Genomic DNA, 16,168 nt, shown 5'->3' on the forward strand with positions numbered 1-16,168 from the left:
GCATCATGTGTGTGTGTGTGTGTAAACCTGCCCTAATTATTATGAAATTACGCTTTCGGTAATTTAATAACATTACTTATTTGTCGCTGACTAAAGCTTATTAAAACTCATTCTAGGCCAAGAACCTATTTGTCTTCTTCTTCACAAAGTGCCTCCAGGCCAAAGACGTTGTTGACTTCTTTTTAAAGGGGCTTAAATTGATAAAATTATAATCATGATTTAAGACAAATCTTACCACTCTCGTTCTAAAAAAATAGAGCAAATCTGTGGTGGCCTGTGCTAAACTATTGCTACTTCCATTTTGCGGTGGATGAGTTTAATGTCATGTCTCTCTCTCTCTCTCTCTCTCTCTCTCTCTCTCTCTCTCTCTCTCTCTCTCTCTCTCTCTCTCTCTCTCTCTCTCTCTCTCTCTCTCTCTCTCTCTCTCTCTCTCTCTCTCTACATGATTCACTTGGCTGTAGTGATTTATATCCATAACCAGTGCAGAAATGTTTGATGTGTAATGGCATATTAGCTGTCGATGAGTAATGGAACAGTGATAAAAAATGATTAAATCACAAACCCTGGTAAGACATTTATGATAAGGAGAGATAAAGAACACATAGAGTAGGGGTTTTCAACTGATTGTGATTTGTAAACCAGCCCAGGGACCACCACCCTGACTAAGAATGAACCTGGGGACCACCACCCTGACTAAGAATCAACCTGGGGACCACCACCCTGACTTAGAATCAGCCTGGGGACCACCACCCTGACTAAGAATCAACCTGGGGACCACCACCCTGACTTAGAATCAACCTGGGGACCACCACCCTGACTAAGAATCAACCTGGGGACCACCACCCTGACTAAGAATCAACCTGGGGACCACCACCCTGACTAAGAATCAACCTGGGGACCACCACCCTGACTAAGAATCAACCTGGGGACCACCACCCTGACTAAGAATCAACCTGGGGACCACCACCCTGACTAAGAATCAACCAGGGACCACCACCCTGACTAAGAATCAACCTGGGGACCACCACCCTGACTAAGAATCAACCTGGGGACCACCACCCCATATTAAACGAGAGACGGCGAGATCCAGTAGCGACCAATGACCAGATCTCAACCAGGTCGTTATTTTCCTCGACCTGGTTCCGACCCATTATAGTCGTCGCAGCTAGTTGTTGAATGGTCGCGACCAGTTGTTTTCTGGTAGCGACCAAAGACCATGATCAGGTCATGACTAGTTTCTTATTGGTCTCGACCAGGTCGTTAATTTCACCGACCTGGTCGCAGAGAACTCATATCACACAAATACCAAATTACTAAGTTTCTCCAAAATAAAGTAAAATGATGAACAAACAAATCATTTATTGGATACAATACAAACCTATCCAACTTGACTGTGTGTATGTGTTGTGCATGACACAGATTACACATGTTAAACTCTATTATACAGTGTTTGTTGTTGGCTCCGGGGAAAATCTTTGCGTTCGTTGGCTCACAACAACCCCTGCTTGTTTATTTGAGGAGCACCTCAGACATGAGTTCATTTGTTTACTTTCAATCACAGAAACGCACTGCGACAGCAAAACCTTCCACAATCTGAACGAATGTGGCGTCCACGTGAACTGTAAACAAGTGATGTGAGCAACGTTCACGAGAAAGGCAAACACTGATCATGACATCAGTCAAAGTGCACGGTCATAGGGTCAGATTATGTGTTGCTTGAGTAGTTAATTGATCATCATCACCAACATACTGTAAAGGGCTACTTTTGTAAGCAATATATGTAAGCCTTATAGGCCCATTGCTTACAGAAGTCGGTCTTTATGTTGGTGATGATGATCAAGCAACGTACTGTATACAAACACGTACAGGTACAACCTGGAGTTGTCGTTATTTCATCTTCTCTGTGGGGGCCTTCAGTGTCTGCATGGTAGCACCGCTGGACATTGCTTGCTTTACAACACGGGTGCCCAAAAGGTAGATCGAGATCTACCAGTAGATCACAAAGGCTGTGCGGGTAGACCACATGACATGACCCAAATAAAATAATAATTTGGCATCTGACACTTGAATTAAGGTGACTTGATTGATTGATAAAAATGGCCGTTAACCCACAATGGTGAACCTCAAGAAGTGAACCCAGTTGCGCTGCAGAGGGTGTCAGGGAGACGTCCCTGTTCACTGCCCCTCCACCAGGAGATGTTCTGCAGGGTAAGGATTGAAACATCCATGAACGGTGGTCCCCAGCTGATGATGAGCCTGCAGCAAAACTTACTTTATGGGTATGGCATGCGGTCAGGTTTATAGGCCTGGCTCAGGGAAGAGGACACCCCTGCCATGCATGGTCCACCATGGGCGACACTCCCAGCAGGAAGACCATCCTTCTGTATGAAATAATGGCTGTTATTTAATGTCTCCTCCAGGCTGAAGGCGTGGGCCAAGTCGCCAAGACTACGTTTTGCACCGTGTGTGTGTGTGTGTGTGTGTGTGTGTGTGTGTGTGTGTGTGTGTGTGTGTGTGTGTGTGTGTGTGTGTGTGTGTGTGTGTGTGTGTGTGTGTGTGTGTGTGTGTGTGTGTGTGTGTGTGTGTGTGTGTGTGTGTGTGTGTGTGTGTGTGTCCTATATGAATGACACAGTAAGTTCACAACTTAGGTTCATACCATATAATATCACTAAGCCATTTTTCTTTATACGGGCTGGAAAACATCACCTAGTAACTTATTTTGTCCAATAAAAAAACAAATCATTAGAATAACATAAAGATCTCAACTCATTTGTCCAGGCCGGGGTGTCTGTTCTATTCTGACAACAGTTATTTACATTATAATTTTATTTATTTTTTTATCTGTACAGTTATGTAATCCTCACATTAAGTAAAGCCACAAAAAGAAGCGTCTGATGATATGATTGGGGTTTTTTTAAGTCTTTTATTTGTCAAGATAAGGTGTGGTTCTTAATGAACACAACCCTGTACAGTGTACAGCATAAAGGCTTGACAAATACTGAGGGAACGGTATGTCTTGATTTAATAAACCACATAATAATAAACTAATCCTCAGAGTAGCTGTCAGGATTGAGTAATATCTGCTGCTCATGAAGTTATTAAGTTACACAGGACAGCGACATACTAATTCCTACACGGGTTGTGCTTATAACCACGCCCCCGGGCAAGTTAAATTTACTGAGGTTAGGATTAGGTTTAGGTATGGTTTTACTGAGGTTAGGTTTAGGTAAGGTTTTACTGAGGTTAGGTTTAGGTAAGGTTTTACTGAGGTTAGGTTTAGGTAAGGTTTTACTGAGGTTAGGGTTAGGTTTAGGTAAGGTTTTACTGAGGTTAGGGTTAGGTTTAGGCTGTCAATCACAGCGACTGGCCAATCACAGCGCGTCCTTGCACAACCCGTGTAGGCTTTGGTATGACGCCACAGGGCGTATATGAACTCATACAAATATATCAGAAAGGTTCATTTAGTTTTTTCATTTTTTCTGTAGTAAAAGTAGCAATTTACACAATTTAACAAATGTTCGGTGACGAGGTCTGTATGTTCACATTTGTAGTTACTTTGTAGTTACTTTCCACCAACCATCATAGGTCAAATTGAACACCAAATGAAATGGACGCCCAGTGGGCTTTCAGGGACAGGCAGAGAATGTTTGAGGGGCCAGCCCGGGGCTGAAATTCCCTAAAAGGGCACTTTGGGCAAAAATAACGGATTTACAAGCTCACAGCGTGTGAGAGAGGTTGTAGATCAGCTATTTCCGGGCCGAGCGCCCCCGTGCGCTTTAGCTATTGGAGTTTTTTCCTTTTTTTAATCGGGGAAGACCATTGAGAGCATGCTCTCTTTTGCAAGGAGACACTGAGTGCAATATTATCACAACGTACAATAAAACAACAAATAAGACAATTTTACATAAGGTGAAATATATAGTGAGCAATATTAAAAAACATCATAATGCTAATACACTGGGGGCTGGGGCTACAATAAACAAGTACATCCTCAACACATAGCGACAAAATGTAAGGCACTATTGAGGCTAGTAGAGTAATTTAAGGCTTAAAATTGAAGGCACAATTGAGGATAGTATAGAGTAATTTAAGGCTTAAATGACTATCGAGACCAGTTTGTCCAGTTACAGAGAGTTCTGGATTTGTCTGGGGCCGCGGGCGTAAAAGATGAAAGCAGTCTTTCCTTGTTCACTGTTGTTCATTTGTGGAGTTTTAAGTGTAATGTGTGTCTGTGAGCGCGTTAGATGGTTTTTGGAATTAAAAGCAAGGATAAATACAATGGGAGCTTATTGCCACACAGGGCCTTATCAATAAATAAATACAACACAATGTTGTTCTCTACGAGTGGTGAGAGAATTAAGGCCAGCCCAGTTTTTCATAGAAAATACAACAATGATGAGTATAAAAGCTATCACCGATAATGAAGACATGGATCTCTATATACAGAGGACTAAATTCTTTCAACATAAAACGCTGTTCAGGGCACGGTGGCTCAGTCGGTAGAGCTGTCGCCTCACAGCTAGAAGGTCCTGGGTTCGATTCCCGCTGGGGACGCTGTGGGCGCTGGGGGCGTGTTCCCTCCTCCGCGTCATCAGTGCCCATACCCGAGGTGGGGTTGGCGAAAGGGCCTTTCTGTGTGGAGTTTGCATGTTCTCCCCGTGTCCCCTAGGGTAGGTACCCTCACAAAAAACATGCCGTAATCCTGGTCTCTAAACTACCTCCCCCTGGCCATCCGGGGCGCCTGATGGAGGGGAAAGGAACTGGTCGGAATAACGTGTTCCTTCCACGCGCTACGTCCGGCCAGGGAAATTCCCCCCCTGTCAGGTGAAAAGAAGCAGCTTGGACTCCTCATGCATAGAAGGAGGCATGAGGTCAGTCCGCTGCCCCCCCAGGTTGGCAGAGGAAGTGTAGCGCCCAGGATTACATTAGATAATATTGGCACTGGGTGAAAAAACTGGGTTGCAAAATCGTGAAAAAAGAAAACGCTGTTCAGGAGAGTTTGGAAAAAAGGCAATTCCTCCTGAATGCTGCCTTCGGGTATGACATGGAAAGGAAAGGGAGGGCATTTGCATTTCTTTCGCCACAGTAAATGCTGTATTCATGGTCTGGAGAGGCCAGGTGTTTCACAGCTGGGGCAGGGGCGTATGTACATGCATGTGTAGCTGCTGTAAATTGTACAATAACTAGATAAGCCAATTAGTCACCCCGTAAACCATGATAAGCCTTTTGTTACTGTTTTTCTTTTGCTATATAGGGACATTTGAACAAATATCAAACATTTCTATCAGTCCTATAACTTTCCTTTAGTAAATATAAATGGTAAATGGTGCATTCATATAGCGCTTTTGTGCATTACAATCAATCACCCATTCACACACCAAAACCATGCAAGGCACCAACCAACTCAGACTCGGGTTCAGAGTCTTACTCAAGGACACTTTGAAAAGTTCGACACTAAAGGCCTATTTAGGGCCTGGGCCATGGCTCAATGGTCCAGGCACCTTGGCTGGTAATCCAGTCTGGCAGTGTGCCGCGGGTTCGACTCCCGATCCCGACGGCCTTTACTGCATGTCTTCCCCCATCTCTCTCCCCATTTCCCGTCAGCCTACTGTCTGTCCCTCCATAAAATATATAAAATAAAGGCGAAAGCCACCAAAAAAACATTTAAAGGCCTATTTAGTATTCTATTCATAGTCCAGCTTTTGGTGAAGAGGTGACCACCGAAAACTACAACATGACGTCATCACTGAGCTGCAGTGCTCAGTCACTCACTCAAACACATCTGTCTGTTTTTGAGTGGTGCAAACCACTCCAACAACCAGCTTTGTCTGTATGTTTGTGTACCTGTGTACGTGTCCGTGTACGTGTCCGTGCAAAGGTGAGCATGGTTACTATGGTTAGTGTGTGACGTCACTGACATAGCTGATGAGACTATATAAGACCTTGCACCACTCAGTTCACACGGGTGTGATTTTTACTAACCAGGTGGTCACCTCTTCACCGAAAAGTGGCCTATCTACTGTATGATTAGGCCTTAACACTGGGGGAGCCCGGGAACGAACTGGGAACCTCGCGGTCGCCATCCGGCCGCTCTACCCCTGTGCCATGACGTATCCATGCTGAGGCAGCATGTCTGGGGAAACCGCAGCTAATTAAATGGCACATGACGTATATTATTCATATTTTTTCTTTTTTTCTTTTACTTAAAATGTTATAATTTATCAAATCTAGACATTCGTCTCCTCACGTCAGTGGTTGGCTGACTGACAAACAACTACTATCCAATCACAGCGCCCATGGGATATAGCCTGTCCCAGGCCAGTGGTGGGAAAAATAAAAGCAATCAAAATACTCGATAAAATAAATGACTTGAGTGAGTATAGTCTACAAAAGTATTGGCATCAAAATGTACTTAGAATACCAAAATAAAATAAAGTACGTAGGCTACTCAGATTTTCCAACATTTGTCAAACGTTCTAGAAAATAGAATTGGAACTACTCAAGTAAAAAAAACAAATACCTCCCAGATCGTACTTTAAGTACAGTGAATGTACTTAGTTACTTTCCCAGTGCCACCACTGAGAGTACCCCATGCATCGACCCCGCCCACTCCACTCCACCCCCCCTGGACATGCGCTGTATGGGTGTGTGAGCCAGGCCATGTTGCCATGTCCGCTTATTATAAGCGACTTTGAGCTTGTTTTTTCTGTAAAGTTGCTTAATTGAAAATGTATTTGTAGTTGCAGGTTGCGTGTTTTTTGGGCTTGTTTAACGTTTCCTAATGTTATTGTTTAAACCAGGGTTACATTTTCAAGCCAAGGATCCCCTCCCCGAATTAATATATATTTGTCCACCATCTGAATTTAGTTTACATAACATTTCTGACTAATACAGTATTCAATCGATCAATCAATCAAAAGGGCGAAGTGCTCGCTTCTGTTGGGCTTGTTTTCATGATAGAAGGTCTTAAAATGTTCTAATGAATTGAGAATGGAGGACCCTGATGTAAACATGAAGTCTTTAGTGCTTTTTTGTGGTTTTATCCTCGTAGCAGTTTTTGTATTGACCTGCATGTACTTTGTTTGAAATGTACCCATGCATTCTACAAACTGTTGATACAATTTTCAATCAATCAAGATTGATTAAAAATGTTAAAGATTTTGTAGTTTGTAGATCTGTTATTTTCAAATAGCTTTATGTATTTATAAAGGGCGAAGTGCTCGCTTCTTTTGGGCTTGTTTTCATATAGATGACAGACCTGGTTGCTTGCTTGTGAAATAGAAACATAGAACATAGAAATTGATTTGTTGGAGATTCTGACCTTCAATTATTGTAAAATACATTTTGTTTTGATTGTATTGTTCCACTTTTTGCTTTGGCAATGTAAACGTATATATTTTCTCATGCCAATAAAGCCCTTTGAATTGAATTAAATTTACTGTGTTGTGCCGAATATAAGACGACTCTCATTTGTGGAAAAAGAACATTGAATGTGAATAGTCAAAATTTTTCATGCATGTCAACGACCCCCTAAATCGACATTTATTAGCCTGCGGACCCCCATTAGAAAAGATATGCCAGGGACCCCCATGAGAGAAGATTTGTTTCGGCTCTAGCAGTGATTTTCAACCATTTTAATTTCAAGTACCCCAGGTTTGACCTGCATTAGGCTATACGGTCCCCCATTTAATGGCATTTCTATCTCTGGGACCCCCAATGTAGGCCTATACTGTAAAATTAAAGTTTATTTAACTCTGAGTGAGAGTGTACAAATGGAACCAAATGGACCCGGGCCGCCCGCTAGGGTCCATGTGGTTCCATTTGTACACTCTGAGAGTTACAGACCCATGAGGGTACATTTGGTTCCTAATTATCATTTAGCTGGGGACCCCCTGGAACTCCCTCAAGGACCCCTAGGGGTCCGGACCCCACTTTGAGAACCACTGCAATATAGGGTAATTTGAATTGCTTGTTTCTGTCACACAATGTGGCAACTGGCAACAGTGGAGCCAGGCAGCCAGGCTGCCTCTCGGCACTGAGCAGAAGAGATTCAGGGCTGGAGTGGGAGTGGAGGAGGTTGTACATTAAGAACAGATCTGTCTTCTGTGTATTTAAATTACTTCTCATCTCAACACTGGACTGGACTCACTGGAGCTCTGCTGCTGCATGGAGGAGGCATCGACATCACATGAGTTCAATCAATCTCTTTCCATTAAGAGAGAGAGATTCAGACGAATCTTCTGGCGAATGGAGGATTTTTTTTGTATTAATAATAGACAGTCTTGGACAGTTTTTGACGACATCGCATCCCACCCAGTGATATCCCCCACCACCGGCGGTTCGGCCCACCACGCACACACACACACAGCACAGACTGACTAGAGGCTACCTACAACCCACCCACCCACCGGCCGATGCTCGTTTTCTCCCCGAAAAAGGGACTCTGCGTCGGAGGCGGTGGTGAGGGTGACTTCGGCGGCGCTTTCCCTCGTCGAGTCCGGCGTCCCGGTGGCTGTGGTGGTCGGACGAGTGGAGCTGAAGGACCCGTCCTCCGGTACTACCGGGGACCACCACCACCGTACCACCACGTCCAGAACCTCGTCCGGGGACCGGCACCGAACCAGAACCACCTCCTCCTCCGCCAACATGAAGTTCAAGCCCAACCAGACGCGGACCTACGACGGGGACGGATTCAAGAAGAGGGCTGCCTGTCTGTGCTTCAAGAACGACCGAGAAGAAGAGGTGAGACAGGAGAGGAGAGAGAGAGAATCCCTGCAGTGTCTGTCTGTCTGTCTGTCTGTCTGTCTGTCTGCATCAACAGTAACACTGTTACCCTGTCTGTCTGTCTGTCTGTCTGTCTGCCTACCTCGACCTGTCTGTCTGCATCAACACTGCTACCCTGTCTGTCTGCCTGCCTGTCTGTCTGTATCAACACTGCTACCCTGCCTGCCTGTCTGTCTGCATCAACAATGTTACTCTGTCTGTCTGTCTGCCTGCCTGTCTGTCTGCATCAACACTGCTACCCTGTCTGCCTGCCTGCCTGTCTGTCTGCATCAACAATGTTACTCTGTGTGTCTGTCTGTCTGTCTTAATCAACACAGTTACAGATTGTAACGTGGGTATCTGTCATCATGTCTCATGTCATCCATTCAGATTTCAGACAGACAGGCAGCTGTGATTGATTAAGAGTATCAGGCTACACGCGTGATTGGCTCATGTCGTGTTAATGACCTCGTTGAGGCTTACAGTAAGAAGACCTGTGTGTGTGTGTGTGTGTGTGTGTGTGTGTGTGTGTGTGTGTGTGTGTGTGTGTGTGTGTGTGTGTGTGTGTGTGTGTGTGTGTGTGTGTGTGTGTGTGTGTGTGTGTGTGTGTGTGTGTGTGTGTGTGTGTGTGTGTGTGTGCGTGCCCGCGGCCATCCAGTTTGGTCTAGTTTGAGAAAAGAGATAGAGACAGAACAGGGGGGGGGGGGGGTGTTACTGTAACACGTTGGCTGGGTCACTTTTCATTTTCTCCCCGTCACAATCACTTGGTGAGATATTTGGGATAAGAATATAGGCCGTAGGCAGCCATGAAGAACTGCTGTATATTTATTATTATTATGATATCACAGCCAGGGCTGCTGCTATCATCATGTTTACATACTATATTTATTATATCGCTAGAAGACTGCAGCGTGTATTCATTTCTGACTTAACCCATTCTGGGCAGGAACCCCTTTTGGTGCTTTAACTAAAGGACAACTTTCGTTTTTTTCAACCAAGGTTCATGTTTTAGGTTATTATTAGAGAAAGTAAAAGATGAGTGTTAATTGTTCTTCATTTGCTGCTTTCTTTCGTTTTAGGTATTTTAGCTGTTTTTTTTGGGGGGGGGGGGGGGGGGGGGGGGGGGCATTCGAGCATGGGGCTAAATATGTATGTTTTGACAGTGTTATAGCGATTTCTTTTCATTTTTTCATTACTTACTCTAGTCCTACTAAACCCCAAGAAATGACATCTAGCCACAAAAGATCATGAGATCTACTGAATGTGTCAAACTGACATATTGAGCCTATGACACACAGTGTGGCTTCCCCCCAGTAGGCCTTCTTCACATTCAGTATATCCTGTGGCCAGGAGGTTTTTCAGAAAACTGTCAGGATTTAGAAGGCATTTGTAGAATCGATCTCAGGCTAGAGAGTTTAGATGTGACCGCACTACATAACGGGAGATTATCTCTCGCTTTTGTGTGTGTGTGTGTGTGGGGGGGGGGGGGGGAATCCAGGCAGGGCTTTTCAGAGTAAAATCTGCCTCATCTGCTGGGCCTTTATTCGTAATATTCCTGGGCAAAGAAAGCGTTCAACCAGAAGATGTGTGTAGCCTCTAAGAACAGCACAGTGACCATTGACAGTGACCACAGTGACCATTGACAGCAACTGTCACTGTGTGTGTCGCCTCACTGAGTGAGACGGGAATGCTTTTCATGTCAAGGACCCCCACCCCAAAATTGATATTTATTTGGCTGCGGGCCCCTCCCTGTCTGAAAAGATTTAGTGCTGGGGAACGACACCATAAGATTAGATTTGTCTTGTTTTCTTTTCTTTTCTTTAAAGATGGATTGCCATGATTTCTTTCCACCCTAAAACATGATCATTTTATGTGGACACGCCCACCAGTTCATTAAGTATGCCTGGTTTGCCTGATGGGTGGTGATTAGTAACCTGACTCCGCCAGATGGGGCAGCAGAGAGTACACTGGGTTCCCCCCTCCTGCTCCCATCTGGGAACTCTCAGGCAGACTTGATGCTCCGGCCACAAAACGGCCTGGCCAATCAGCGGCAGCTAGAGGCGGGATCAAGGCAGCACTGTGTATGCCTTGATATATTCCATATATTCTAATGAATATTCAAATGTAAAAAATAAAATAATCGAATATTTTAAATTAAGATTTGAATTAAAAAAAATAACAATAAAATTGCTGTGTGAGTTCTGGCGAGACTCTGCCACGTAAACTAAAACATTATACAAAAATTAGGCTATTAAGATAATTATGAATCATTTATTTGATGCAAGACTCAAGAGTGCATTTCTCAGCACCAACCGCGGCCCATACAGGACCGGACCATATAGATAAAGAAAGAGAAGGTTTTACAGCATATTATTCTGCAATATTCATATCCTATTCATATTAAAATCATATACATTCGACATTTGAAATCATTCGAAAATTGTTCGAATATATGTGGTGTTTTAAAAGGAATATTCAAATATCATTTTTGGCCAATTCTGGCAGCACTAGTGGTGATCCACCTGAACTGAAGCCGCACCCACAGCTGTAGTTGTATGATAAAGGGGGAGGGGTTAGGGGAGGGGCTGATAGTGTGATGTCACTATATTACTGTTAATTTCATTGGCCCGTTTGACTGTCAAAGGTTCAGCCTCCAGGAAGAAACCCTAAATACAAAATGAATACACCATTGCACATAAAAACGACTCCAGGGTGTCTAATGAAGTACTGTCACCTCATAGACACATGAAAATCTGGAAAAATACAAAAATTGTGGCACTCCATCTTTAATTAAAGGGGCCTGGAGCTCTTTACGATGTAAATACTGGAGTGATATTATTTCCTGTATCACTGCGCAGCCAAGTCTGTGGATGTTTGTCTTTAAGCAGCAGTGACGTCATGGCTCATGTGGCAGGCGGCCACAGTGGGCGCCCCTCACTTCACATGAGTGTGATTATTATTATTTTTTTTAACCAAGATTGATATTTTATTAACTGGTGGTGTTGTAGTAAGGCAGGTTACTGTTGTACTAATTACCACCTGCTGACCATGGTTTCATGTGCGTTTGGGCGGGAACCCCTTTTGGTGTTGTACTTGTAAGCCTTATGTTATACTTTAGCTATTGAAAAATAGCAGATCTACAAGCTCGTAGCGCGGCACTGCTTGTAGATCTGCTATTTTTGAGAAATCGTTAAAATGTGGCGCAGATCTTTGAATATATAATATATTCTTTCAAAGCGAACGTTTTTAACTCAAATCTTTGCTTCTGGGGAGGTCCCTGGAACATCATAATTTCAGATGGGGGTCGGCGGCCAATTACATATATTTTTGGGGGTCCTTGACATGAAAATGTTTGAGAACCACTGACATAGAAACATAGGGTTTTTCAGAAAACTGTCAGGATTTAGAAGACATTTTGTAGAATCGTCCTCCTCGGGTCTAAATGAGTTAAAAGTCGTATATGTCCTATACCTGTATGGTGCCCAACTGTCTGCCACTCTTTGATGAGGGACTCCCTCCCTGCTTGGAGATATTGCATTATGAACTTCAGGCTACTACCTGTCCCCCCCGCCCCCCCCCCCCCCCCACAAACACAAACACACACACGCACGCACACACGCATGCACACGCACAGTCTGTTATGCAATATAGAACAACTTATTGACTGATATCACTGCTTGGCAGCTCAGTCTGTCTGAGCCCTCTGGTATGTATTGTACAGAACACACACACACAGGCACAGCGATTTGAGATTTGCATGCACGTATGCACACTCGGACACCAGTCCAGTGTTGATTTTGACAGCAAATTTTGATTCAGTTTTAGTCATATTTCAGTCATCTCAAATGTTTTAGTTTTCGTCTAGTTTTTTTTCCCAGACTAAAAAAATATTTTGGCGTTGGTGTGTACTGTGTAATGTCTGATTTTATACTTGGTTGAGTATCAAACCAATTAAACTCTGGACAGCAGACACCAGGAATGTAAGTTAAGTCTCAAACAGTTTCTTGCAACACAGATGTTGCATTAGCCAATACTGTGATTTCAGCATACGTGCACTATATTGTCCAGCCTTACATTTACATCTAGGTAAATAACGGGCGATATCTACCCCATGCTCTTATCTGGATGGATTCGGTGTGACCAGGCCAGTGCAATGAGCATAAATTCCTGGATTTTAGTTTTATGGTGCCAAAAAATCAGGACCAGGTTAAAATGACTGACAGACGTGCCCTGTGTCACTAAAATGATTATTTCCTCGACTGCTTGCTTCAGCGTTTGAGCATGAAGTCACGACAGCCGTTGTATAACGACACAACATTCCTCTTTGTCTGTGTGACCGTAGAGGTGTCACAACATCTCATGACCTACCTCTGGGTCCCTGACCCACGGGTTGAGAAGCATGGGTGTAAAAAGATTCAATGAATGAAAGTCACATTCGGTCACTCATAACATATAAACACACACAGAGTCAACATCAGCGTCGTGGAATTGTTTACTTTTGTCTGTTTACCTGAATATTGTGCAATATTAGCAGTGGTGGAAAAAATACTCAAATGTTTTACTTGTGCGTAAAAGTATCTGCAGTATACTGCAGTTTAGAAATACTCAGTTACAAGTAAAATTCTGGAAATCAACATTTACTTGAGTAAAAGCTAGGGATTTTCGCTTCCGATCCGATCCCGATACCTCAATTTCTGTGTTAGCCGATACCGAATACCGATACTAGTGTCGTGATCTCATGTTGTGTTTATAGCTATCTAGCTATATATCTCATGTTGTGTTTATAGCTATCTAGCTATATATCTCGTGTTGTGTTTATAGCTATCTAGCTATATATCTCGTGTTGTGTTTATAGCTATCTAGCTATATATCTCATGTTGTGTTTATAGCTATCTAGCTATATATCTCATGTTGTGTTTATAGCTATCTAGCTATATATCTCGTGTTGTGTTTATAGCTATCTAGCTATATATCTCATGTTGTGTTTATAGCTATCTAGCTATATATCTCATGTTGTGTTTATAGCTATCTAGCTATATATCTCATGTTGTGTTTATAGATATCTAGCTATATATCTCGTGTTGTGTTTATAGCAGACTCCTCACTTAAATGTGCTCTTGCAGTTTGGGCAACTCCAAAGCAAACTCCACATGCCCCAACATTTTATTTACCTGCCATAGTGTCGACCCCTTACCCCTGTGTCGGATCTGTGGTTAGACTGGCATATTCACCGATACCGATATGACCCGATATGACAAATAAGGGCCGATCCGATACTTTTCCCGATACCGATACAGTATCGGGACATCTCTAGTAAAAGCCAAGTATGTAAAATGTACTGAAAGTACCAAAAGTAGAAAGTACTCACAGAATGCAGAATGTTCCATTTCTTTCAAATGGCTAAAATATATAGAAGGCTGAAGTGGATAATGTATGCTAAGTAACTAAAGTTTTCAAATAAATGTAACCGTACAATATTCGCCTCTGAGATGTAGTGGAGTAAATGTAAAAGTATTGGAAATTGGAAATACTCCAGTAAAGTACAAATAACTCAATTTTACTTAAAGTACTTGAATGAATATAACGTACTTTCTACTTTCCATCACTGGCAATTAGCCAGTTTGATATTTCCAAAGCAGGCATTCAATCAAGGGTAGTTTTAATCACCGTGAGCGTTATGAAACCGCCAAAACCCCTCTCCTCTGTTTGGGAGCTATGGAGGATAATGAATAGTTTATTTAAAAATGGCTAGTGCAACTAAACTGGATATAATATATTACAGCTCTTAGCTCTGCAATTGTATATGTAGCTTCAATGTGTGGCGCTCTTGTTAAAAGGTCCAACCGTTGTTGCTCAATACCCCATCTCTTATTTAATTTAAATGATTTGTAACCAGGGGGTCATCAATGTGTCTATCTTTTTTTACATACCGTTATAATGTTCTTATTTTGATCAGTTTTACAGTCTTTGGTATGACCCGGCCGGGGATCGAACCCCCGACCTCCCAGTTTCAGGGGGCGGACACTCTAACCACAATGCCACTGAGCTGACACTAACACTTAACACTTTTCCAACCCCATATAGGATGTCTAGAAAGTTGGAAAACAAGTAAATAATATGAGTTTTATAGCTCCAAAGTCCATTGTGTTTAAAACCCCTGCTAAAGTGTCATCATGTGCTGAGTGTTTATCTTGTGTACCTATAATCAAAGACCACACGAGGAATGTTGTGTCTTTTGTTTGTTTTGGGTTATTTTGCAACGACTGGTCAACCAGGAGATAGAGAGCCTATAGTTACTTCTTCATATTCCACATTCCATTCATTGATTTAAGAATAACGGGGTGAAAAACCATGACCAATTTAATTTAGTGGTAAAGTTTTCCACACACACATGTCACAAATTAATACAGTGATTAAGTGCTTTTGGACTGTGCCACACATACACCTGTCGTGGGCAAATTTTGATTTAGTTTCAGTCATAAAACGTGTTGTGAGCTTGTAGATCTGCTATTTTCAGCATGTAACCAAGGAGCATACAATGTCTTTTAGTTCTACTGGATCTATTCTCCACTAGTATAGTCCCTCCCTAACATTTCTGTCCAGTTTTTATTTGTTGCCGGAATTGTCGATATATTTAGTCTTTGTTGTAGTCATCATGGCTTAGTTTTTATTCGGTTTCCGTCAGTGCAAAAATGGTAGTGGTCAACGAACATCTTTCTTCGTAGTTTTGGTCGACAAAATCAACACTGATGCAAAGTCCCTAAAACGTTTTCTTGATGCAACCATGTGGTTATCAAACAGTTCTTTAGAAAGAACCCACATTCTCACGTTCTTCTGACAATGTGTAAATATGTCCGACTCTGCAGTAAAATCTCATATTGTGTCCTCACTTCGCCCCCTCTCTCTCTCTCTCTCTCTCTCTCTCTCTCTCTCTCTCTCTGGCATGCTCCGATTATGTCCGTCTCGTTCCTTTCTATTTTATTTCTGTCTTTCCACACTCTCTCTGTCTCCCCCCTTCTCCCTTTGCCCACTTCCTTTCTCTACCTCTTCCCGCGCCTCTGCTTTCCTTGTCTTTTTAATCTCTCTTCTCTACCAAACATTTCTCATTAATGTCTCTTTAGACTCTTCTTTATTGAATAAGGATGTCTGGACAAATGACTCTGGACAGCTCACTGTAGCATGGAGTCAGCGTTAGCCAGGCCAGGGCTATCCAGGGACACATGAGAGATGTTTTAACTTCATTCTTAATATGGTTGCTTTGACCAGGCTTTGGTGCACACTATGCACATTAGCTACTTGTGTGGTAATCAACGAGTTCCAGTCGATTTTTTTGCCCTTAAACTGGAGGTCCCTCTGGACTTGGATTGCCTGCTAAATATACCTAAGATGGCGAGAATGTCTCTGC

At 42.9% G+C, this 16,168-nt stretch overlaps 1 protein-coding gene across 1 annotated transcript in view; it reads left to right on the forward strand.

Moving 5' to 3' along the window:
• Window positions 1–8,041: 8,041 nt before the first annotated feature.
• LOC306916470 (diphosphoinositol polyphosphate phosphohydrolase 3-beta-like) overlaps window positions 8,042–16,168 on the forward strand; it is a 33,127-nt gene continuing 25,000 nt past the window's right edge. The window contains exon 1 of the mRNA XM_079494347.1: window positions 8,042–8,742. Coding sequence (XP_079350473.1) covers window positions 8,647–8,742 — 96 coding nt within the window. The 5' untranslated portion in view covers window positions 8,042–8,646. The remainder of the gene's footprint in view (window positions 8,743–16,168) is intronic.

Source organism: Electrona antarctica, assembly GCF_951216825.1.
Source record: "Electrona antarctica genome assembly, chromosome: 23".
NCBI lineage: Eukaryota > Metazoa > Chordata > Actinopteri > Myctophiformes > Myctophidae > Electrona > Electrona antarctica.